Source organism: Mya arenaria, chromosome 4 (assembly GCF_026914265.1).
Source record: "Mya arenaria isolate MELC-2E11 chromosome 4, ASM2691426v1".
Taxonomy (NCBI): domain Eukaryota; kingdom Metazoa; phylum Mollusca; class Bivalvia; order Myida; family Myidae; genus Mya; species Mya arenaria.
Genome location: NC_069125.1, coordinates 68,240,002 through 68,265,445, shown reverse-complemented (window position 1 = coordinate 68,265,445; position 25,444 = coordinate 68,240,002). Strand labels below are relative to the sequence as shown.

Here is a 25,444-nt window from a genome sequence, read left to right as displayed (position 1 = left end):
ATATTGACACCAAAATTGATAGCGGTCAACCAATGACTATGACCATTGTGAATTCAAAGTAGGAGGACTGTACAACAAGACATTCCAAAGAATATGAGACACAGATTCCGCCACCGCCGACTACGACGTACATATTTCTGGTGATCCCTATTGCGTCAGCCATTCTAACCAGTCGACACCGAAGTAATAAAGGCAAGAAGTCAAGAAAATATTAGATTTGTAGTCAACGTAATAGTAACGGCTTACTGCTGATTTACTGAACACTTTTAAGTATACTGTCTCCACTAAATGGAAGTCAGCATATGAAATGCTTTAAAGTCATGATAATTACGGTTAGGTATATCATAATTTCGCCGGCGAAACATTAGCGCAAATACGAATATTAAAATGAATTATGAGATTTCACTTTGATAGTTTTGATTGCCGACCCGAATACCAAAGCCGATCTGGCATTTCATAACACAGATTGATTTACCAACAGTTAAACACTCATCATACATTCACGTGTTTAAATCATGTGCAAGTCACGGGCTGTAAGCTTATATATTGTTAATAAAAGAATCCTTGTTTTATTCTGATGGTGAGCATAAACACCTTAGTACCTAACTATGATTCTTATTCTAAGGTTGAATATTTAGAAAACTCCAATGTTTCGACTATGTAAGGTAACAAACCGTTTTCGCTCTGAAAGCCTTAAATCACCGACATCACAGTTTGAAGACCAAGTGTTTGCGAAATAAAATATTACCTTTACATCAAAGATGCATGGAGGGCGCATTATATTTATGACAATAACGTTGTACAGCAAACCAAACACAAATCTATTTGGAAACACACTTTCAACCAAAATTAGAAAAAATCAAAGAAACCCAGTGTCATGGAATGTGATCTTGGGTTAATATTGTTAATAATGATGCTTCTTGAAGAAATGCTAAAATATTCAGTTGTAAATCCTTCTACAGAACCACTTTATGCATTATCATGTAAACACCCGGACAAACTCGAAACAATTCACAAATGGTTTTTTATTTGGTCCATTATTGTAGCCATATTTGATTCACAGTGCAACGTGAATGCTCGTAAATGTGCATCATGTATTTATGATTTCTGTCCGATTCCCAGTGCAAAGGGCATGCTCGTAGCTATGTACGCCCGTAATGACTGAGTCCCAGTGCAAAGGGCATGCTCGTAGCTATGTACGCCCGTAATGACTGAGTCCCAGTGCAAAGGGCATGCTCGTAGCTATGTACGCCCGTAATGACTGAGTCCCGGTGCAAAGGGCATGCTCTTAGCTATGTACGCCCGTAATGACTGAGTCCCGGTGCAAAGCGCATGCTCGTAGCTATGTACGCCCGTAATGACTGAGTCCCAGTGCAAAGGGCATGCTCGTATCTATGTACGCCCGTAATGACTGAGTCCCAGTGCAAAGGGCATGCTCGTAGCTATGTACGCCCGTAATGACTGAGTCCCAGTGCAAAGGGCATGCTCGTTTCTATGTACGCCCGTAATGACTGAGTCCCAGTGCAAAGGGCATGCTCGTAGCTATGCCATGTCAGAGTCCAACGGAACAACCGTGTATGTGCTTAATGTATACATGATTCCTGCCATGTCCGAGTATTAGTGCCGGGGGCATGCTCGTAGCTGAGCATCAAGTATTCCTGCTAGTGATGGTCCGATTTATCAATTATATCCCGATTGATCAATTGATTATTTTTTTTATCAGATTACCTTTAATAAAAGAAAACCGGTTAATCGGACATTTTTGGGTCAGTTATACTTCGGCAAAAACGCTACCGGTAACTAGACAACCGGTTATCGTCCTAGCACTGGCCACATTCTACGTATTTCTCTTCCCTGGGAAAGAGGCCAGGTCCAAAGTACAAAACTGGTTTGGCTTTACCCAGATACGCAGCTCAAATATCTTGAATACTGGAAAAGCATGGTGTGTTTACTACACGGCTAACCTGATAGCACAAATATGTGTACAGCATCTCTAGTGCCAGCTGAAAGAGTATTCAGTCTTGCTGGACAATTACGCCAACAAGAAAAGGGGCAGCCAAAGCTTATCACTTATTCCTGCCATACCCGAGTATGTTCGTAAACGCGCATCGAGTATTCATGATTCCTGCTATGTCCGAGTGGCCGTGCCATTAAGGGAATACTTGTAACTGCGAATAATATATTCATGATTCCTGCCATGTCCGAGTGGCAGTGCCATTAAGGGAATAATTTTGTACGCAGTTAAAGGTTTATCGCTCAAAATTTATGTTTGTTATACATGTATATGTACTGATTTTGAATAAGAGTGTAACTTTAATGCCAATGTTACTCCCTGTTTTGTGTCCAAATCTTTGACTTCATGTATTTGTTGTACCAATTGCATCATATCCATTAACATATTTGAACAGGCATACCGCCAACCGGATTTAAACATAAATACGAGATTTCTTTTTTTCAAGTGTATTGATCCATGCAAATTGTGCTACCACAAATTGTTAAGTATGCAGTATGCTTAACACGGATACGAACAACTATAAATGCCTGCCATCGTTGGATTTAAAAAAAAAAAAAACTTTGAGCAAAGCCTTCCTAAATCAACGAAAATTACAGGCATCCAAACGTGATATTGGGGGGGAGGGGGGGGGGGGGCTAATTTTGACGGAGCATTGGTCACCAGATCATGCAATGCATTTAGTCGTTCAATATCACTTTAAATGTAAAGTTCATGTACAACAGTAGTAGGAGTCAACACTAATGAAACGTAAAATACATGTACTAGCACGTACTACGCAACATCAATCGGTGTTTGACAAAGGCTGTGCTGCGTTTTCTTATGAAACATTTTGGCCCTTGTTTGTTGTCAGTGTGCTGACCTTCTCCTCTTGTACTTTGATCGTTCTGACTTACTTTATGATAAGTACAAAATTATGCACTGTTTAGAGATCAGCCGGATCGGCGTCAACCATTCACCTCCAATTATCCCCGTTTTGAATGAAAGATTTCTATAACACAATGCCGCTTAAGGATATACATGTAGGATTAAGAAAATAGCTTTACATTTGCATTGAACTTGTAAAATTATTTGCAACAACACTATTGGAGCTGAACTTTCCCTATTGTATGATTACGAACCATTTTTAAACTAACCAATTATTGATAATTGCAAACCGTCACCCCATCACGACACAGACTGACCTGCCTAGCTCAGCTTGGGAATTTTAGCCGAAACTTCGTGTATTAACACACACACGAAAATTGGCTTCACAAAAAGTTCAAGTTACATCATATACCAAATCGAGGCCAGGCGACTTGCTTCTCCATAAAACATTTAGGGAATGACGAAGTCCGGTGGAAGATCACACACAGACACTGCCAAACAACCAGATTCGGCAAATCAAACGACTGTATATACTGAACACATTGAAGGGTAGTTTATTCTCCAAAACAAGTGTATAATGATTATGTGAAACCTGTTCTAAATAAAGAAAAAGGAAGGTTGCAGGATTTTTTTTTACAAAAAAGCAGTTTTTCACCAAATTTATAATAAAAAAATCACGCATTAGGCTTTCAAAGAGAAACCTACTATTTTAAAGCGATAAAGACAGAGTGATCGTATGTTTACCTTACTGTACAAAACCGGATGACGCTGGCGAAGGTGATCTACTTGTCGGACGCTAAGCACCCTAGGCGACGGACCGCCTCTGATAACCGACTAGATGTAGCCACCTCGTTGAAAACAAGTAACGTATATGCCATGGTCATCAGGTTGGTTCGAAGTTTCAGACATTAAGGATTGGAGGAAATCAAGCGGTCTCTCCTTGCCAGAGGGAACGCGTGAACCGAGAGTCAATTATTAAATGATAATTAAGTCAAGCAGCGGTCAATTCATGACTTCTGACTCTCCTTTCCTTCTCAATTATTATGATGAAGTTAATGTAGCGGCTCGAATTAAAAACAAATGCATAGATACTTCATTCCCTTGATCCAATTATATGTTTCCTTGAGGTTTTAAATATTTAGATAGTATCTTTAAATATTAAATGTGCCAGAATATTTTGCCTGTAACTCTGTCTTCAGAGTGATATTCATCCAAGTTGTATCTGATACCCAGCGAGGTCACTATTTTATGCATGTTTGACCTTAATTTCAGAAAGCTAGGAGGTCATCGTGTTTCGTCGACCTATTGTTTCTATTTCGTCGATCTTTTGTTTATTAAACCAAACATAACAATAGCATAAAGCTAATGACTATATCATTTTGTAAATCATACAATAGCATCTCGAAATGAATAGAATACGACATGGCTAGATCATTTCGTGTATCACGGTTAAGGAGGACGGTCAGGTGGTAATCATTAAAGCTAATATTTCTGGAACGATTCCCTGACAACAAAAATGATGGAGAGCAATATTTAAGGTCGAATAACACGCCCAAACATCTGAATGGGCGGGTGTAACATACCGAAATACCCTTCCCCACCCACCCTATTTTCAGCGTTATCATCTTCTGTAAGAAAACGCATTCCACGGCCCGTATTCACTCATGAGTTTGGGATTCCGGCTCAGAGAACTGAATTCTAAATGGTTTTGATATATATATATAATACTGTATTTGCCTACTCAGACCGTCTAGACGATAGCGCATTTAGGCCTAGGATCTATACACATGAATATGAGTATTTATAAGTGCATTCTTACCCATTTAAGGTTTTTTTTATTCGGTTTAATGCTTACTATGACTAGCTGTGGGGCGTAACCCATTAAAAGAAACAGCCTGTTGCACTTTGTGTTAAAAAGCAGGTTTGACTTAAAATCGGCATAACCCTACACGTACTGAAGATAATACAACCGAAACAGTTTGTAGATGTGCTACTTACACATGTTTTGCCATAATAATACATATCCGTTGTTTGAATGTTACGGACACTACACATCTAATATTTTCAAATTCTTTATAAATTGAATATTTTAAAGTGTGATAGTGATTGTACGGGTCTTGAGCTAACCTTCGACTTAAGTTATTAATTTCTCATTAATAAATCGAATACATCAGGGTGAACAAAAGATGCATGTCCGTTGATTATTTCTTGAGATAATGCCAAAACCAATTGTGCGTAAGGACTCTATAAACACTACAGTAAAGCAAAGCATAGCAAGTTAACAGTCACTGTTTAGTGTTTATACAATGACGCACAATCAGCATAAATAAGGTGTGAATCCCTAAAATAAATTACCCAAAATGCAGACATTTTATTGAAATATGTTACATACAATGATTTTAAGTCGACTGTTGTAGGGATAGAGAGGGGTACTACAGTCGCCATCAACTCAGCTTCACTGTACACGTTAAGTTAAACGTTTCAAGGTGCTTTCATGCACGTATAGTAGTTATGGCGTTGATGCACCACTAGAAGCAGTCATGTATCTTAGTTATGGCGTTGATGCACCACTAGAAGCAGTCATGTATCTTAGTTATGGCGTTGATTGCATCACTAGAAGCAGTCACGTATCTTAGTTATGGCGTTGATTGCATCACTAGAAGCAGTCATGTATGTTAGTTATGGCTTTGATGGCATCACTAAAAGCAGACACGTATCTTAGTTATGGCGTTGATTGCACCACTAGAAGCAGTCATGTATCTTAGTTATGGCGTTGATTGCATCACTAGAAGCAGTCACGTATCTTAGTTATGGCGTTGATTGCATCACTAGAAGCAGTCATGTATGTTAGTTATGGCTTTGATGGCATCACTAAAAGCAGACACGTATCTTAGTTATGGCGTTGATTGCACCACTAGAAGCAGTCATGTATCTTAGTTATGGCGTTGATTGCATCACTAGACGCAGTCACGTATCTTAGTTATGGTGTTGATGGCATCACTAGAAGCAGACACGTATCTTAGTTATGGCGTTGATTGCATCACTAGAAGCAGTCACGTATCTTAGTTATGGCGTTGATTGCATCACTAGAAGCAATCACGTATCTTAGTTATGGCGTTCATTGCATCACTAGAAGCAGACAAGTATCGTAGTTATGGCGTTGATTGCATCACAAGAAGCAGTCACGTATCTTAGTTATGGCGTTGATTGCATCACTAATAGCAGACAAGTATCGTAGTTATGACGTGTCATCACTAGTAGCAGACAAGTATCGTAGCTATGACGTTGATTACATCACTAGTAGCAGACAAGTATCGTAGCTATGACGTTGATTACATCACTAGTAGCAATCACCGAAGTGACAAAACACTTCAGACTCGTGTACGATTTCTTTTTTAAATTGTGCATGCAAATTTACTGTCTTAAAACTAACTGGGTTACTGCCACTGATACTTATTTTGGAACTGCAATTTTAGAGAAAGAATCAACAATTAAGGTTATATATAGGTTAAATTAAATTAATTGAACTAAGAGAAATTATTCAAGCCTTGTTTGCAAGTCACTATTTTATGGTTAAAATCCTTCATCTCGTCAATTTTGGAGGAATAAAAGAATCTATCTATCTATCTATCTATCTATCTATCTATCTATCTATCTATCTATCTATCTATCTATCTATCTATCTATCTATCTATCTATCTATCTATCTATCTATCTATCTATCTATCTATCTATCTATCTATCTACAGCGTTCGTTGAATGCATATAGCCAACATTTTATGTAATCGAGAATGACGTTCACAAGGTAATTGACACTGCGTACATGTTTGAGATTATAGCAATAGTTTTGAGTTTGCACAAACCATTGATCTTATGGTCAACTCTTACAAGGTCAAGGTACACATTTGGACTCAATAAGTAAGGGCACTGTCACCAAATTCTAAACGATTAACGTGGTATAACAGTTAAGTATTTAATCGTTATGGTTTACCAAGCACATTTTGACGATTAGTTTTATTTTTAAAGTTAAGTACATTTTGTTTTGTTTGTTTATGAATTGAGGCCACATTGAGTTTAATTTCTGTGACGGACACTACATTCTTATTCAGCTTATTATAAAAAAGAATTGGCTATATTTATTCAATACTTTTTAAATGCTGTACCGATAAATATAGAAACAAAAAATATCCTAAAACATATAAACCGAATACTTCAATTAAATATACAGGACGTGTATTAATGTCGTCAAATTAAAGGAGAACACGTGATATGAAATTATCACTTAATTACAATATATCTTGGTCAAAACTCATCTCCATTATTCATGGATACAGCAGAGCTCATTATATATGTCCGATAGTATACACTTTTAAAACATCAAATACAATCATCAGCAAAAAAGGGCGGGGAGTTAGATAACGGACACTGTAGGGGAATAACTGAAACTACAGGGGGTTACGGACACTACAGGGGGTTACGGACACTACAGGGAGATTACGGACACAACATGGGGATTACGGACACTACATGGGTCACGGACACTACAAGGGGATTACGGATACTACAGGGGGTTCACGGACACTACATGGGCTACGGACACAACAGGGGAATTACAGACACTACAGGGGGTTACAGGTACTACAGTGGGATTACTGACACAGCAGGTAGATTACGGACACTACAGGGGGCTATGGGCAATATAGGGGGTTACGGACACTACAGGGGAATGACACTACAGGGGGATTACGGACATTGAAGGGGTTCCGTATTGTTCGTAAGAACATTTCATCAATTGAAACGAATGAACTATCCTCCTTATTCTTTCAGCTATTAATTTTATCTTTATGGACAAGCTAAGAGTAATCAAACTATGCAATATTCTTTGAACAAGAAAAAATACACATTGGTTTTAGGTCACATTACAAACACCCGCGGGTCAAGTGGTAAAGCTGCATAGTAGGATTTAAACAATGAGCACACATAATTCCTAATTAAAATTTGTTCTATATATTTTATGTGCAACTATCCCTATCTTGTATCCATATCTTGTTCATTGCATAGGTTATTCATATCCATATATATGCCTGCGAGTGGTTTATTGTTACACGAAGTATGTCAAACTGCTTTGTTTTGGTAAATTCAATACCTTTAATAAATGTTTGCATTTACACCCGTGCCCTTCTGCCAACAATGGAGAAATATCACCATGAACATCTTGGTATGCATGCCAAATGTTTTCGAAGATAGAAGAAATTTCTGTTCATATCAACTTTACTTCTAACAAGAGCAGACACAGACTGCCATATATCCCGCCGAACAGCACCAACTACGCCTTACGTTATGGTTTCTATGCACTGCACTTCTTTCAACTGAAAGGAGTTGAATATGAAGTTTAAGGTCAATACCTCAAAGACTGTGCAAGTTCCGTCCCGCACAATTTTTTATGAACATTAACAAAGGGTATTAACTAAATTAATACTACAACATAAGCTATGGTTTATATGCTACTGCCCTACTCAATAAGATCTATCTTTACTTGAAGTTTGAAGTCAAAACCTAATAGACTTTTCAAGTAATGCTCCGAACAAAAAATAACAAAGGGCGATAACTGAAAATACTGCACTCAGAGTTATGAATCCTATGCACTTTACTTTTCCTCAATGAGATCTGTCTGAACATGTAGTTTGAATTCAATACCTCAAGGATTTTTTTTCAAATTAAGTCCCTGACAAAATATCAGTATGGAAATTACCAATGGGACCAAAACAAAATGGTATGGTTAGGGTAACATCTTTTTTAAAAACAGGAAGGGTAGGTAAGCTTTTTTTAAAAATGTAATCTTTTGTATAATGCTTTAAAGGTTTTTAACTACAAATTAAAACGCACACTTAAAACAACAACAACTGACTAAGAACTGTAGGGTCGGCGCCCATTTCGTGCGAAGTCTGGTAACCCAAACCAAATGAATTTTTTGCAGGCCTGGGTAATAACTAAATAAAAATACTGCACCTTATGTTATAGATCCTGTGGGTTGCACTTTACATCAATGAGATATTTCTGTATATGAAGTTTCAAGTCAATAGCTCAAAGACTGTAAGTTATGCTCTGGACAAGATTGACCACACACACGCATACACTATATCCCCTTCGCCTTTCGGCGGGGGAGTATTAAAGTATAGCGTGGATCACCAATGATGACAGACAGAAAATGATGACAACTGTTCGATTATATTAAATACAATGTAGTAAGATGTTGATTTAACATTGTTTCAACAAAAAGTAGGTAACTTCTAAACATCAATATGCTCAGCACATGAATACTTGCTGGCTTCATATACATTTGCTTGTTAATTGCAATCTTTTGTGTATTTGTCCAATATATTATTAAAACCAGTGAACAAATCGCAGAAGGAAAGGCTTACAAGAAATAAATCGGGTAAAAGTACGGACACATAATAAAATGAATGAACAATAAAATGAATGAAAAAAATAAATAAAAAATAAATAAATAAAAATAAATAAATAAACTAAATGTCCCATAAAGATAAAAATAATAATGAATGAATAATTGTTATATATTTTTGTTAAATAAAGACATAACAAATAAGTATATAAATAAATATAACTTACATTCCGCCGCAAATGTATATCCTAGGACAGAAAAAATAACAAAAATTTTCATGCTGTATGTTTATATGTGAATATCTTGGAATTGTTCAAGTATAGCACACGACGAGGACAAGAAGATAGACCGTTAAGTTTGCGCTGTGGAATTACAACTGAAAAACGGGTAGCGCAAAACATACACTAAGACGCAAGCCACGCGGCGTGAACATGTACAAGGTGAGTGATATGTTTACAATCGATATCATGTACCCGCCCTGGCCTAATCATATTCGCCATTCATAGCCGTTCAACTAAATATCTAAATCAACAATGACATTGTCTGTGTTATTATTGTTGTTACTGCTATAATTACTACAACCATTGCTAATATCTCAGCTCAGATACCCAGGAAGGGGCTTAGACTCCCACCAACTTAAAATGATGCCAGAGTATAGCCTGCCCAAAGTCAATGCGTCAAAAAAGGCTTTAACCGAGTCATGGAAGCCATGACTAGGAAGGGCTCAAACGCATGTTGCTGTACGTAGCGGCCGCCAACTCATTTGTTTACAAGTATGTATATTTAACAGGGGCGGATCCTGAATTTGCGTTAAACTTGCGTTCCTCCCTCAGAACCGAAATTTGCTTGGTTTAACGTGTTGGCAGGGGGTCGTGGGGTACACTTTCCAATATTTTATTAGCAATTTCTAGTCCGAAATGGTCATTTTTCTCCTAAATTGCAATAGAAATAAACTTGATCGGATTTGGATCCGCTAGTGTGTAAGTAAATTAGTCATAGCCATATATTCGCAAAACGTATTGTCAACATGTCACGGATGCTGTTTTCTTCAGCTTTTGTTACCGAAACTTGTATTTTACGGGCGGACTGTCACCTTGAAACGCAATGATATTACATTTTAGTTTATTTTAAAAGGACTCGTTCACATATTGAATGTTGGCAACATTCTTTAAGATAAATGTTAAAATAGAGTGATTTCACTTACTTCCATAAACAATGACCAGACAGCAACTGCCAAATCGTCACTTGAACAGAATTCAGTAAACTTACACTATTTATAAATGATTTTTAAAATGACAGTGTTCCTACGCTTTTCGGCAAAATAGAGCACATTTTAACTTTTGCAGATGTTTTATCACTGCTACAAGCATTTTTTTCACATTTCACACAAAATTAAATCGATGTCTGATCGTAAAAAACATGATCGTAAAAAAACATGAACGAGTGTCTTTAAATGTCGTAAATTGCTTGGATTAGTGCATTGAAGCATGCAAGGAATTTACCCACATTGTGTGTTTTGTAATTTTGTGAACTTTCATAAATTGTGTACATACGTAATGGTAATTTTCTATGCTCCAGAGTAATTAATACGTATATAGGTACATCTTCTTTCCTTTATTCATTGTTTTTGATACCAGTACGGCAGTAGTATAAGTATATAAGCCCAGAATTGGAGGGGTGAATGCGAAAAGGTTCTAAGTGACATTAAATAAAGAAGAAGACAGAACCATTTCGCTTTCACCCCTCGAGATGAAAGTACTATTTCACTGCAATACGACAATATTTAGCATAATGAAAGTTATTGTACGTAAAATTAACACTAAACTTCCCACGTTGTCTCTGGCTGGCGATTGAGTCGCAGTATCCTTGACCCCAGAATCCTACCATGAAGCCTTAACCACAATGATGAGACATTTTTTAAATACAGGATAATACATTTCTCATTTTATATGTTTTCTATAAAGCCGATGTAGACAGTTAACCTTGGTTTACAATTACGAACATTGTACCCTGTAATAGCAAAATGGCATGAAGTAACATGTTAATGTTTAAGAATGGGCGGTGTGAGCGTAGAATCACTACGTTCAATGGTAATCATTGAAATATTAGTTCAGGACATCTCACTTTCTTACAACTTCTACGTGTATATGAAAAAAGAACAATGAATGCCGATTGGTTGGTTAGAGGGAGCGTGGTGTTACAAAAGTGATCTATTCCCAGGATTTTTTAAAGTTGTATAGAAACTTGATACTAACAGTTAAATTATATTTATTTATAATAAGTTGTCTATTAGATCATCAGAAGTTTCTATAAAAAATCCTAAATCACGATTTTCTCATGACAAATTGGATCACTTTTGATGAACAGCTAAACATGAAACTTATAATAGGCCAAGCAAGAAAAAAAGTGTAGTTCCTCAGACACACTTCTTTAAAAGGGGGCAATTTATTTCATGGCCTTGTACTATTTGTTTCATTAATTTGACCTGTTTTGATTGAACAAACTTTATAAATACTGTAAATATTATTTCACATTGGAATAGGATATAAAGAAGCGAATACGACAGTAACTGAGTAATTAAACATTTGGCCTTACGATTGGTCATGTCGCTAATGTTCAGTTGTGACCTCTTGGGGCTAAGCTACATATGCAAAATGGAGAAATGAAAATTATCATGATTTACATTCCATTATATCATTGATCAATTGTATTGATTTATGTATATGCTGAAACAATGCAAGACAAAGTTTTTACCTTCCAGGTGGTCCCCAAGTGTCGGGTGAATGCGGTGGTTTTGACATCGCGCCAAAAATAGCGGGGAATGGGCCTTACCTAGGGTCCCTGGGGTGCGGGGGCATTTGGCGGGGATTTTACCAGCAGTTCGTCTCCGTAGGGCGGGGAGTTTTCCCGGGCTTTGCTGGACCGAAAGTCAAAGTCCCCGCTTTTCTCCGGACCTGGGGTGGTGGTGGTTACAATTGACTGGTGCATTATGGTGTGACTGTGCATTAGAAGTGTTGTTGTTTTCGTCTCAATGAAACCGTGTTTCATGAATTAATTATATACTCGGTAAACAACGTGCATAGACGATATAGAGCAATCTGATGCCAGTTGCAAAATGATTATCATATGTTCAAGTGAAGTACCTCTTAAATTGCTATATAAACAGTATTATGACGTACATATAGTTACCAAAACCCTTACTCGAGTCGTACGCTTTGGTGGAATTAACTGCCGTAAGATAACCTGTTAACAGTTTCGAATTATTTCGTGTTAACGACTCAAATTTTGCGATAATTATATAGCTATCTAGTTAATATTCGCGAAACTTTTTTCGGTGAGATAAGTATCATGACTCTTACGAATCTTATCTAGTTAACCAGTTATTCTGTTACTTCTTAAGTGGCATTCGCAAATCTTAACTAGGTTTACCTTATAGTGTTGTATAGCTAAAAAAAATGGTAATAGGTAGCATTTTTGGACACTTTCAAGCCTGTTTTAAGTCTTATGGTATTTATCTTACCAAAATAATGTATAACGACGTTTCAAGATATTGTGTTTGAGGTCAAGGTCACTGTTACTAAAAATAGAAAACACATGTTGAAACTGAATTTCTTTTGATTGTGTTGGCATATCGTGATCAAACTTATAAAGGAAGAGTTTCAGGTAATTGCATTTTGGGTCCTTAGAGTCAAGGTCACTGTGACTGAAACACATTATTTACACTTAACATGTTTAGTGTGTGTTGACATATTGTGACATAATGATATAGCAGCTCTCAGTTTCAAAGAAGATGAAGTAAAGAACTATAATTAGCACATACTGTATACACAAATGGTTTGTTATTATAATGGCGCGTTGTGTAACTGTATCCGCACATGCAAAAAATGTATGACATAGCTGAAAACATATTAAATAAACATTACTGACATAAAGTATAGAGTTTCTTCAAGACAACAAATTGGGGGACTTAACAGTGGTGGCGAAATCCTGTTAATTCTGACTTTAGGTACCCCATGCAAATGTTACACTATTAATTGTTCACTGATATGCTTCAGCTAATCGTAAGCATTTCCTAAATAAAAAACAAAACAAAAACAAACAGTAACCCAAATCACCGAAATATTTTAGATAAACAATAAAATAATATAAAATAAATAATCTAAAAATGCTGTGATGATAAACATTTATAGAAGGCGAAACATATCTACAAGGATGACACTACTTTTATGGCAGTTCCCTCTTCGATTTTTTATATAATAATTTCAAGTTTCAAGTTTTTTTTTCAAGGGCAAGTTTTTTTTTTATAATAAACCAGATTTCGTAGACCCATGAGGCATAAAATGCACAATGGTGACAAATACAAATGATATGTACTTGTGCGGTACCATATTAATACTAAATTGTATTGCAATGCCTATTATACTAGACTGTTACAAAATGTCTATTTGAATAAAAAGATTTTAGCGAGTTTTTGCCGCCTAAAATACATTAAACTATTGTTTTGTTGAGTATAACTATTAAAAGAAATAATATTCCGTTTGCAGGGAACCATATATATCGTTCGAGTTTTGTTGTCGATAATGTTGTTTTTATAATTATCTTCCTGCTAACCAGCAAGTGACCATGCATTTTACCATTGGCTTCAAATGCAAACTTATTTTATATATTAACATTCGCATTGTATTTTTATTTAAAATGCATAACAGTTGTATAACATTTTGAAAATTTACTCTGTAACAATAAAATAAAAAGTTGGATTTCTCGAAAACCCGGTTGAATTTTTAAACATGAATTCACAAAGGAGTTTGTGCATTCATGCTCTTCAAGATAAAAGTAGGTATGCGCCCATTAAACTTGGTTTTAAACTTTTAAGTTCAGTTTTAGTGGCGACGGGGTGAAATATAATAAAAATGTATATATGTGCCATATCTGATTGATACAGTCTCCTATGGTCTTGGCCCTCTTAATCATTCTCGCCTGACCATATTATTTACAAATCGGTTTAAAGTTCATAAAAGGTTTGCTTAATTTCAAAAGAATTTAAATAAATACTTAGTAAGAATGTAAGTCAATACTAGCGAAACTATTTTGCACCGTCATTGTCGGAACGTTTAAGTAAAAATATTTTGCTCCATATTTGAGATGGGTAAAAATTGTCCTCGCGAGTATATTTAGTTCATGTTATATAAAACCCAAAAACTGGTTTGACCCCGTTGAAAAGAGACCCAATGGATCATTTTTCAACGTTGAGAATTGACTCGGGGTCATTTTTTAACGTTGAGAATTGACCCTGCCAACAATTCAACATTAAGTTTTGATCCAAAAATCGTTGAAAAGTGATCAGTCGTTAAATTTTGATCACAAATGGGGTAATTTTTTAACAGGTGGAAAAAGTATATGTACGCATACAGGCGTTCTTAATTTCAAGCAATTAAATAAAAGCAATGACAACAACAGCATTATACAACGTTAAGCATGCGCGGATCCAAACTACAATGCCTGGGGTCAAACTCATCCTGAAATATTGACAACCAAAATTGTTCCTTTCTCAGTTATTTATGAACGAGAAAACAATATAGTGTTTTACCGCGGATGTTGGGTCTCTAATGTGTCCAATCAGGGAACCTTCTATATCGAAAGTGGTCCGATTTAAATTTGAGCGTGTGGTGGCATGAACATATTTTAAGACAGGCTTTTCAAATATCAGGGGGTCCGACCCCTAGCCACTCCGTCTTTTACAGCACATGCTGCCGTTTCTGTACGTTTCCGTGCATTAGAGAGGAGTAATACAATGTTTTTCGCTTAAGAGGGGCATATAGATTTGCCCTCAAGACCATGCGTCAGTGCATCCAACCATCCCACCTTAATTATCAAATCTGTGTCCTTTAAAACTACAAAAATATAAGATCTAGAGTCATGAAACGTTCATTTTTAATATGTCAGCACTCACTCCTCATTAACGACATAAATGCATTCGTTCACAGATTGCCAAATTGCACTTTTTAATATTTTTGTTTAGTATTCCAAAATAAACTGATGCGTCGCATTAGATATATGTTAAATTTTGAAAACTGACATTTGGACTTCTTCGAACTATGCTTTGGCTCCAGCTCCCTGGCGTTTGGCTACAGCTCAACCCAGAAAAAAGAGAATGAACATACTTATTCCGGTAAACAGGCGGTCATTTTTATTCCCGACAAAATATAAGCACTCGATGATATAGTTTTATCTTAAATGTAAGCTTCTTGATTGAAATTCAGCTGAAAATTGGTGAAAATGTTTTACTTTCGTTTGTAAACATGCATGTGTTTGATGGGAGAATCGGTTTTATAACTCCATAAACAATATGTTTACAAAATAATCGCAATACGTGTGAAGATTAAACATATTTATATGGCACTGCATTCCCCGATTTCTCAAATAAGCCCTCATAATTGTGATATTAGATAAAATAACGAGTCATACTTACGTTTTATGTTACCGTGGAGTGGTTAACGCGTTAGATAATGTTTTTGGACTAATAGTCGTAAGGTGGGTAGATCGTGACTTCGAAACCCCGCCCGATTATTTGCCTTTTGCCTTTTTTATTTTCATAATTTCTATGTCAAAAGCATCAGGATAAAACATTGACCATATATATATATATATACAGAATAGTTTTCCAAGAAAGGGGTGTGGCGTTTGTAAACAAAACTATAATTTACGGCAAAAGAGTGTTGGGAGACTTGGAGCTGGATGGTGTATTGAATAGCGTGCACGGCCAACCCCATGGTGGACACTTGGGTATAAACAAAACGTAAGTGCAAGTAAATATGATTTTCATATACTCATCTTGTAATGGCGTTGTCGCTCTTTCTCATTTGTCGTTGCGACGGGCTTGTTTGTCGCTCTAGAGTGTCGTCGGTAAGACCTGGCAGAATTCGGGCATCTTACTAATGGTGGGCATATAATGATCTTCCTGTCCGTTCGTCCATACGAGGTTGACCAAATAGGACCAAATGTCTAGCACCAACGTCCCTTGCTTCACTGCGTCAATGCTCGTGCATTTTTTACCTGTGACCATTTCTCATCCTCCAACATTTGACATCGACCAAATTTGACATCGACCTAATTATGTCTCCGAAGGGACGTCGATTGCATATAGTTTACGAACCGTCCGTCCGTCCCCACTCGTGTCCGCTCCATATATCCTAAATGCCTTGGTTTTCATAAAACTTTGGTCAAATGTACGCCTCATCGAGACAATGTGCAGAACTATCCTTTCAGACACGCTGGTTCAAGGTCAATGTCACAGTTGAAGGTCAAATGTTTGAGCCTTGAACGTTTGTGTCCGCTCCATATCTTCTAGATGCCTTGAAGGATTTTCATCAAACTTTGGTCAAATGTACACTTAATGTGAAAACGTGCACAACACACCTACCAGGCACGCTAGTTGAAGGTCAAAGGTTGGAGCCTTGAACTTATTTTAAACTCAATGTATAATAAAGCCTATGTAGGATATTCATTAAACTTTGGTCATAATTTTACCTCGTCGCGACGATGTGCAGAACCAATTTTCCAGGCACGCCATTCAAGATAAAGGTCACAGTTTCACAGAGTTTCACAGTTGAGTTCAATGGTTCAAGCCTTGAACTTGGACTTTCGTGGAACATCGGTCAAATGCTCACCTCATCGAGATATTGCCTTTACTCAACTTCTTATTTCATGTACATACAACCTTTACTTTCAACACTAACCTGCTTTGGGGGCTTTTGTTAATGTGACAGTTACTGTTTTGGATTTTAAACCTGTGACGTTGTCGTGACCGGGTAAAGGGACTTTGCATACATGCACTGAAACCATTATGGAATGGTGATCAGTAAAACAAACAGCATAGCGCTATGGTGCGAGGTTTTTAGCTCTCCTCTTCCCCATAGGCGTATGGTTAGTACAATTGGTACACGAGAATCTGCTCAATTATGCAGCATGCCTTGTATGATGAGTTTTATCAGTACCAAGAACTTGCTTTTCATACATTCGCGGAGTCCATCCCACCCTGACCTATTGGCAACATATACGTTAGAAACCTACTTGTATAATTGAGTTAGTTTTTAAGTTTTTTTGGTTGTCCATGTTTGAGGGTGGGTTGGATCCCCCTGGCCATGAAGTCTCAATTAGCGTATGGATGAGGTCATTTTGAATGTAATTGAAGAGTTTGTAACACATCTGTAATAAGATAAACGTCACATGATCTTCTGCTTCTCCTAACTAATTTTGTTTTATATCAATATACAATATATACAATATTTTGGACCATGTCGTACCATTTAATGAGATAAAGTACATTTAATCTGTACAGCTACAGCGCTACTACCATAAAGGCCTATTCAAAAAGGTTCAGCTGCGATTCGTGTCAGAGAAAGGGTTCAAACCTCTACATTCAATACCAGCGCAGTCGGACGCTTTCTCCAAAATAGGAATGGATTTGATCGGACCACTTACAGAGACCCAAAATGGTATGCTTTGTAATAGCGTGCAGAGTATTTATGCTGAGTCACTTTTACTTTATTTCTACAATTACTTTTATATAAAAAAAATCCCCGTCACACTTTTGAAGATGTACGTGAAGTTAGCGGCCTAGCGGCCTAGCGGCCTAACGGCGTGAAGTTAGCGGCCAAGCGGCCTAGCGGCCTAGCGGCGTGAAGTTAGCGGCCTGGCGGCCTAGCGGCCTAGCGGCGTGAAGTTGGCGGCCTAGCGGCCTAGCGGCCTAGCGGCCTAATTATTTTTTCTATGTCCAAGCAATTGTTAATGCGTTTTTTTTTAAAAAACAATGATAAATCAAGGTTTTTTATTCATATAGTTACATAGCGGCCTTAAATTGTTATCTATTCAGAATATCTTTCTTTATCTTTTATTCTAAAACAATTTTAAATTAACTGTTTTATGCACATAATATCACTCTGAAGCGTTTTTCAACTTTTTTTCAAAAAAGTCGATCGAGCACTTCAGCGGCCTAGCGGCGTGAAGTTAGCGGCCTGGCGGCCTAGCGGCCTAGCGGCCTAAAATGGTATCCTATTTCAAACCATGAATACATGCATTTTCTTCTAAAACAATGACATCTTAGCTATTTTTATGCACAAATTAACACTTTGAAGCTATTAGCGATTATCAACATTTTTTTTTTAAAGCGTCAATTAAGCAGTCAGCTATTTCAAATCATTAAACATGCCTGATCTTCTAAAACAATGATATATTTACTGTTTTTATGCACAAATTATCACTCTAAAGCGTTTTTTATTTTATTTTTTTAAAAGTTGATCGAGCACTTCAGCGGCCTAGCGGCCTAGCGGCGTGAAGTTAGCGGCCTGGCGGCCTAGCGGCCTAGCGGCCTAATTTTTTTTCCTATTTCAAACCATGTATACATGCATTTTCTTCTAAAACAATGACATATTAACTGTTTTTATGCACAAATTAACACTTTGAAGCTATTAGCGATTATCAACAGTTTTTTTTTCAAAAGTGTCGATAAAGCAGTCAGCTATTTCAAAGCATTAAACATGCCTATTCTTCTAAAACAATGATGTATTTACTGTTTTTATGCACAAATTATCACCCTGAGGCGTTTTTCAATTCTTTTCCAAAAAAGTCGATCGAGCACTTCAGCGGCCTAGCGGCCTAGCGGCGTGAAGTTAGCGGCCTGGCGGCCTAGCGGCCTAGCGGCCTAAAATGGTTTCCTATTTCAAAGCATGTTTACATGCATTTTCTTCTTAAACAATGACATATTAACTGTTTGAATGCACAAATTAACACTTTGAAGCTATTAGCGATAATCAACATATTTTTTTTCTTTCAAAAAAGTCGATTGAGCAGTCATCTGTTTCAAAGCATTAAACATGGCTGATCTTCTAAAACAATGATGTATTTGCTGTTTTTATGCACAAATTATCACTCTAAAGCGTTTTGTTTTTTGTTTTGTTTTTTTTTTCAAAAAAATTTGATCGAGCACTTCAGCGGCCTAGCGGCCCAGCGGCCTAGCGGCGTGAAGCTAGCGGCCTAGCGGCCTAGCGGCCTGGCGGCCTAAAATGCTCTCCTATTTCAAAGCATGTATACATGCATTTTCTTCTTAACAAATGATATGTTAACTGTTTTTATGCACAGACTATCACTCTGAGGCGATTATCAACATATTTTTGAAAAGGATAGGCATGTTCACATGCTTTGAAAAGCTGACTGCTTGTTCGACTTTTTGAAAAAAAGGTTGATAATCGCCTCAGAGTGATAGTGTTTGCTTAAAACAGATAATATATCATTGTTTTAGAAAACAATGCATGTATACATGCTTTGAAATAGGATACCATTTTAGGCCGCTAGGCCGCTAGGCCGCTAGGCCGCTAACTTCACGCCGCTAGGCCGCTAGGCCGCTGAAGTGCTCGATCGATTTTTGAAATTTTTTTTGAAAAACGCTTCAGAGTGATATTATGTGCCTAAAAACAGTAAATACATCATTGTTTTAGAAGAACAGGCATGTTTAATGCTTTGAAATAGCTGACTGCTTTATCGACACTTTTGAAAAAAACCCTGTTGATAATTGCTAATAGCTTCAAAGTGTTAATTTGTACATAAAAACAGTTAATATATCATTGTTTTAAAAGAAAATGCATGTATACATGGTTTGAAATAGGAAACAATTTTAGGCCGCTAGGCCGCTAGGCCGCCAGGCCGCTAACTTCACGCCGCTAGGCCGCTAGGCCGCCGAAGTGCTCGATCAACTTTTTTGAAAATAAAAATAAAAAAACGCTTTAGAGTGATAATTTGTGCATAAAAACAGTAAATACATTATTGTTTTAGAAGATCAGCCATGTTTAATGCTTTGAAATAGCTGACTGCTCAATCGACTTTTTGAAAAAAAAAAATATGTTGATTATCGCTAATAGCTTCAAAGTGTTAATTTGTGCATTCAAACAGTTAATATGTCATTGTTTTAGAAGAAAATGCATGTAAACATGCTTTGAAATAGGAAACCATTTTAGGCCGCTAGGCCGCTAGGCCGCCAGGCCGCTAACTTCACGCCGCTAGGCCGCTAGGCCGCTAGGCCGCTAGGCCGCTGAAGTGCTCGATCGACTTTTTTGGAAAAGAATTGAAAAACGCTTCAGAGTGATAATTTGTGCATAAAAAACAGTAAATATATCATTGTTTTAGAAGAACAGGCATGTTTAATGCTTTGAAATAGCTGACTGCTCAATCGACACTTTTGAAAAAAACCTGTTGATAATCGCTAATAGCTTCAAAGTGTTAATTTGTGCATAAAACAGTTAATATGTCATTGTTTTAGAAGAAAATGCATGTATACATGGTTTGAAATAGGATACCATTTTAGGCCGCTAGGCCGCTAGGCCGCCAGGCCGCCAACTTCACGCCGCTAGGCCGCTAGGCCGCTAGGCCGCTAGGCCGCTGAAGTGCTATATCGACTTTTTTGAAAAAAAGTTGAAAAACGCTTCAGAGTGATAATTTGTGCATAAAACAGTTAATTTTAAATTGTTTTAGAATAAAAGGTAAAGAAAAATATTCTGAATAGATAACAATTTAAGGCCGCTATGTAACTATATGAATAAAAAACCTTGATTTATCATTGTTTTAAAAAAAACGCATTAACAATTGCTTGGACATAGAAAAAATAATTAGGCCGCCAGGCCGCTAGGCCGCTAGGCCGCCAACTTCACGCCGCTAGGCCGCTAGGCCGCCAGGCCGCTAACTTCACGCCGCTAGGCCGCTAGGCCGCTAGGCCGCTAACTTCACGCCGCTAGGCCGCTAGGCCGCTAGGCCGCTAACTTCACGTACATCTTTTGAAGTGGGTATCGAGGTCGAATTTATGTGAAAGTAGCATGGTTATGTATATATGTAATCTATGGTGTAATATCCTTTTCATGAAGTGGCGGTACCGTAGTCTTTATTAGTTTATTACGATGGACTACAAATCAAGGGATCGCAGGTTTGATCCCCCGCCGCACCCTAACAAAATTAACCGTCTTCCGGGAGGGGTCCCGTGTGACAGTTATATGCATTGGTGTGCGTAAAAACACTATTTTGACAAGTGGTGACATGCACATTATATTGATATATCATTGATTTAGAATCGCGCAATACGGCCGACATTAAGGGAGATATTTTATAATTACATTTATTTATATAGTATCACAACCTTTGATGTAGACAGACAGATTTGATTCAGACTTGTACATAGTATATCGCCATAAACCAATAGATCTTTTATATATTAACAAAATGCATACTGTTGATATGATATTATTGTCCTGTAACTAATGTAAATATATAGACACCAGGCACCGACAGTCAGCGTGACAAGACACCAGACACCTCAAGACAGCATGACAAGACACCAGACACCGCCAGTCAGCGTGACAAGACACCAGACACCACCATTCAGCGTGACAAGACAACAGACACCGCCAGTCAGCATGACAAGACAACAGACACCGCCAGTCAGTCAGCGTGAGAAGACACCAAACACCACCAGTCGGCGTGGCAAGACATCAGACACCGCCAGTCAGCGTGACAAGACACCAGACACCACCAGTCAGCGTGACAAGACACCAGACACTATCATTCAGCGTGACAAGACAACGGACACCGCCAGTCAGCGTGACAAGACAATAGACACCGCCAGTCAGCGTGACAAGACAATAGACACCGCCAGTCAGCGTGACAAGACACCAGACACCACCATTCAGCGTGACAAGACAACAGACACCGCCAGTCAGCGTGACAAGACACCAGACACCACCATTCATCGTGACAAGACACCAGACACCACCAGTAAGCCTGACAAAACAGCAGACACCGCCAGTCAGCGTGACAAGACACCAAACACCGCAAGACAGCATGACAAGACACCAGACACCGCCATTCAGCGTGAAAAGATACCAGACACCACCATTCAGCGTGACAAGACACCAGACACCGCCAGTCAGCGTGACAAGACACCAAACACCACCATCCAGCGTGACAAGACACCAGACACCACCATTTAGCGTGACATGACAAAAGACACCGCCAGTCAGCATGAAAAGACACCAGACCAAACACCGCCAGTCAGCCTGACAAGACACCAGACACCGCAATTCAGCGTGGCAAGATACCAGACACTGGCAGTCAGCCTGACAAGATACCAGACACCGCCAGTCAGCGTGACAAGACACCAGACACCGCAATTCAGCGTGACAAGATACCAGACACCGCCAGTCAGTGTGACAAGACACCAAATACCGCCAGTAAGCGCGTAACAAGACACCAGACACCGCCAGTCAGCGTAACACGACACCAGACACCGCCAGTCAGCGTGACAAGACAACAGACACCGCCAATCAGCGTGACAAGACATCAAACACCGCTAGTCAGCGTTACAAGACACCAGACACCGCCAGTCAGCGTGACAAGATACCAGACACCGCAAGCAAACAATACAAAAGATAAGATCAAGAAAAGGGAATTCCCTTAAAAAAAGTATGTATTGATGAAGACGAAGCTATTGTAATAAGTCACGTAGAGACGAGTAGCATCATATCATTTGGCCCGGTTGGTCATACTTGCCAATATAAAAAATGCCAGATATTGGATATTAAAGTAAGGAACTATCACAGACAGGTTCAGAACAGACCAGTTATTATATCTGCCAATACGGCACAAATGAGAGGAGATGGCAATTGCTTTTTTAGAACATTTAGCTATTTGCTATCGGGAGTGCAAAGCTACCACACCGAAGTAAGACATTATAGCGTTGTAAATTACATCTTAACTAATTCGGCACTCTTTGAAGGAAATACAGATGAAACTTTATCTTCGTATTTAAATAAAACGGAAATGTGGAAATGTGGCAGTAGGGGACGGATATAGTAGAAATTTTGGCTTTTGCCACAATTTTGAACACGAACGTGTTTGTATACTGAAAATACGGAGGACAAATGTGCTGGACAAAAAATTCGCCAATGAATTCAACGGCCAAATGCAACGTTAACTTGCTTCACCATAATGACCACTATGAGCCCGTTTTAGACGTAACCGATGATATATTCAGCAAACCCCCGTATCTACCAATAGAAAAATATGTTCCAGAACAATTTAAGGTATATGTGTCTGGCGCTGTGCTGGGTGCTGCACTTGTGAAAAACTTCTGCGATGAGAGAGTGTTATAAGAGGAATCTAAAACGCGCCCAGGCATTTTTTCGTTCGTGCTATTAATTCCAGCCCATGCAATATTCCTGGAACCGAACGTATAGCAAATCTTATGGACCCAAGTTTTTTCAATCTCCTGTTGTTGTTTTCCATAAAAATCGTGGATTTGATCGTGTTTTGTCACTTTCCATGAGTTCGGTCACTCCATAACGTTTTTTTTTTCGTAATACCTGTCTATGCTTTTAATATTCATATAAATAATGCATTTAAAAGTTAAGTTCTCAAGAGTTAAATATAACCAAGAATGTGTAATTAATTATGAGATTTGAACGTGCTTTGTCATAATGTCCAATGGGAAGGATGTAGACGTTTCCTTTTTGCCAAATATAGATTAACACAAACATGAAACCACGGATGAATGATTGAAGGAGACATAGCACTAAAATCAGTTATACTGATACACGGGGAACACTTTTCAACTGAAGCCGTTCCATTTACTCTGTTCTTTTAAAGGGATTCGCTCATGTTTTTTTTGGTAAAATGCACTTTTTTTAAATTACGAAATAAAGTGTGGCAAATCATTTGGAGTGTTAAAACTAAGATACTGACGGCTGGAACCCTTGACAAATGTTGATATTGATGTATTCTCAAATGAATTTGAAGTCCACGATTTTGAATAGCGTTAGTAACGCTTTTCAACAAAAGGCTTAAAGGGTTAAGTTATCCTCATGTTAGTGTGTGAATCCTTGTGGGCGTATGGCTTTGTTGTCATATTTCTAAGTTTTCCTTGGTTCCGGCGTGCGTTCGCCCCCCCCCCCCCCAACACACACACTTAAACCAGAATATTTTATACGCATAGTGTATTTTTTTCTGCTATTTCAGTATCAAAGAATAAAATAGTTTTAATATGTAATATGTCTTTTCACCGTGGAAACAAAAAATGGTGCCAAAACATAACGAGTGTGTTGAAAGGCGCACAACATATAGAGGTTGATGCAAACACATCATGTTTTTTTTATTTAAATAAATTATTTATTATTATTATTTAACTTATTTGACTTTATTGATACAAAATGCATATGATTTAGGTACAGATAAAACAAATTAGCGATATTTTGGTGTGTGTGTGTGTGTGTGTGTGTTTACTATGGTTTTTACCACGTAGCTATCATTTTTTTTAAACAGGCTTATATTACAGTATATGTACCTAAAGCATTTGCTTTATTTTTTGATGATTAAAGACTTAAGTCAAATGAATTCAACATGACAATGCATTAAAACAAAACAAAACAAAACAAACAACACTTTTTGGATCACGCCTCCAACATTAATAACGCAACGTCATTTGTCCAGGAATGGTCACGCGGTGACCCCATATTTTTCCATATTGGGTCACAAGATTTATATCGTACCATAAAGGTGTATATTTTCCGATTCCGATGAATAAACGAAACATTTAAACATGTAAACAGGTTGTCGACGCGATATATACGTTACGGGGTTAGAAGGTGACCCGATATGTGATATACATTTACGGGGCGATATCCCATATCGGGTCACCTACTAACCCCATAATTTCTAATACCGTGCGCCTTTAACTCTTCTTCATGGAGTACTTCATGTAATGAATAAGTTTGCATTTATTCACTATCCGGCTTAGACATACTACAAACCTAACTTATAAATAGTTAAATAGCAGATGTCTTTTTTTTTCTTAAATTCTAATTTAACCTAGCTCGCCGAAATCTGATATAAATCGCTCTCATGTCCGTTTTCTGGGTAGAAACCAGCATTGACTTTCTTTTAAGAGGTCATGAACTCCATATTAAAACACAAATATTTGAAGAATATTTTAAATAATTAGAGACATCTTCAATTCAATTAAAGTGGGTTCCAACTGAATTAATGATGGCATCAATTAATAAGGGACCTTTTAATTGAATTGTAGAGCTTTTAAAATCAATTAAAATTTGAGAGAAATAAAAGTATTGAAT

General features: G+C 37.7%; 1 protein-coding gene across 1 annotated transcript in view; it reads left to right on the top strand.

Annotated features, from left to right (window-relative positions):
- The window catches only part of LOC128231028 (germ cell nuclear acidic protein-like), a 29,741-nt gene extending 7,432 nt beyond the window's left edge, over positions 1 to 22,309 (top strand). The window contains exons 2-3 of the mRNA XM_052943452.1: positions 21,595 to 21,770; positions 21,856 to 22,309. Of these exons, the coding sequence (XP_052799412.1) occupies positions 21,595 to 21,770; positions 21,856 to 22,309 (630 nt within the window). The remainder of the gene's footprint in view (positions 1 to 21,594; positions 21,771 to 21,855) is intronic.
- Positions 22,310 to 25,444: the final 3,135 nt, after the last annotated feature.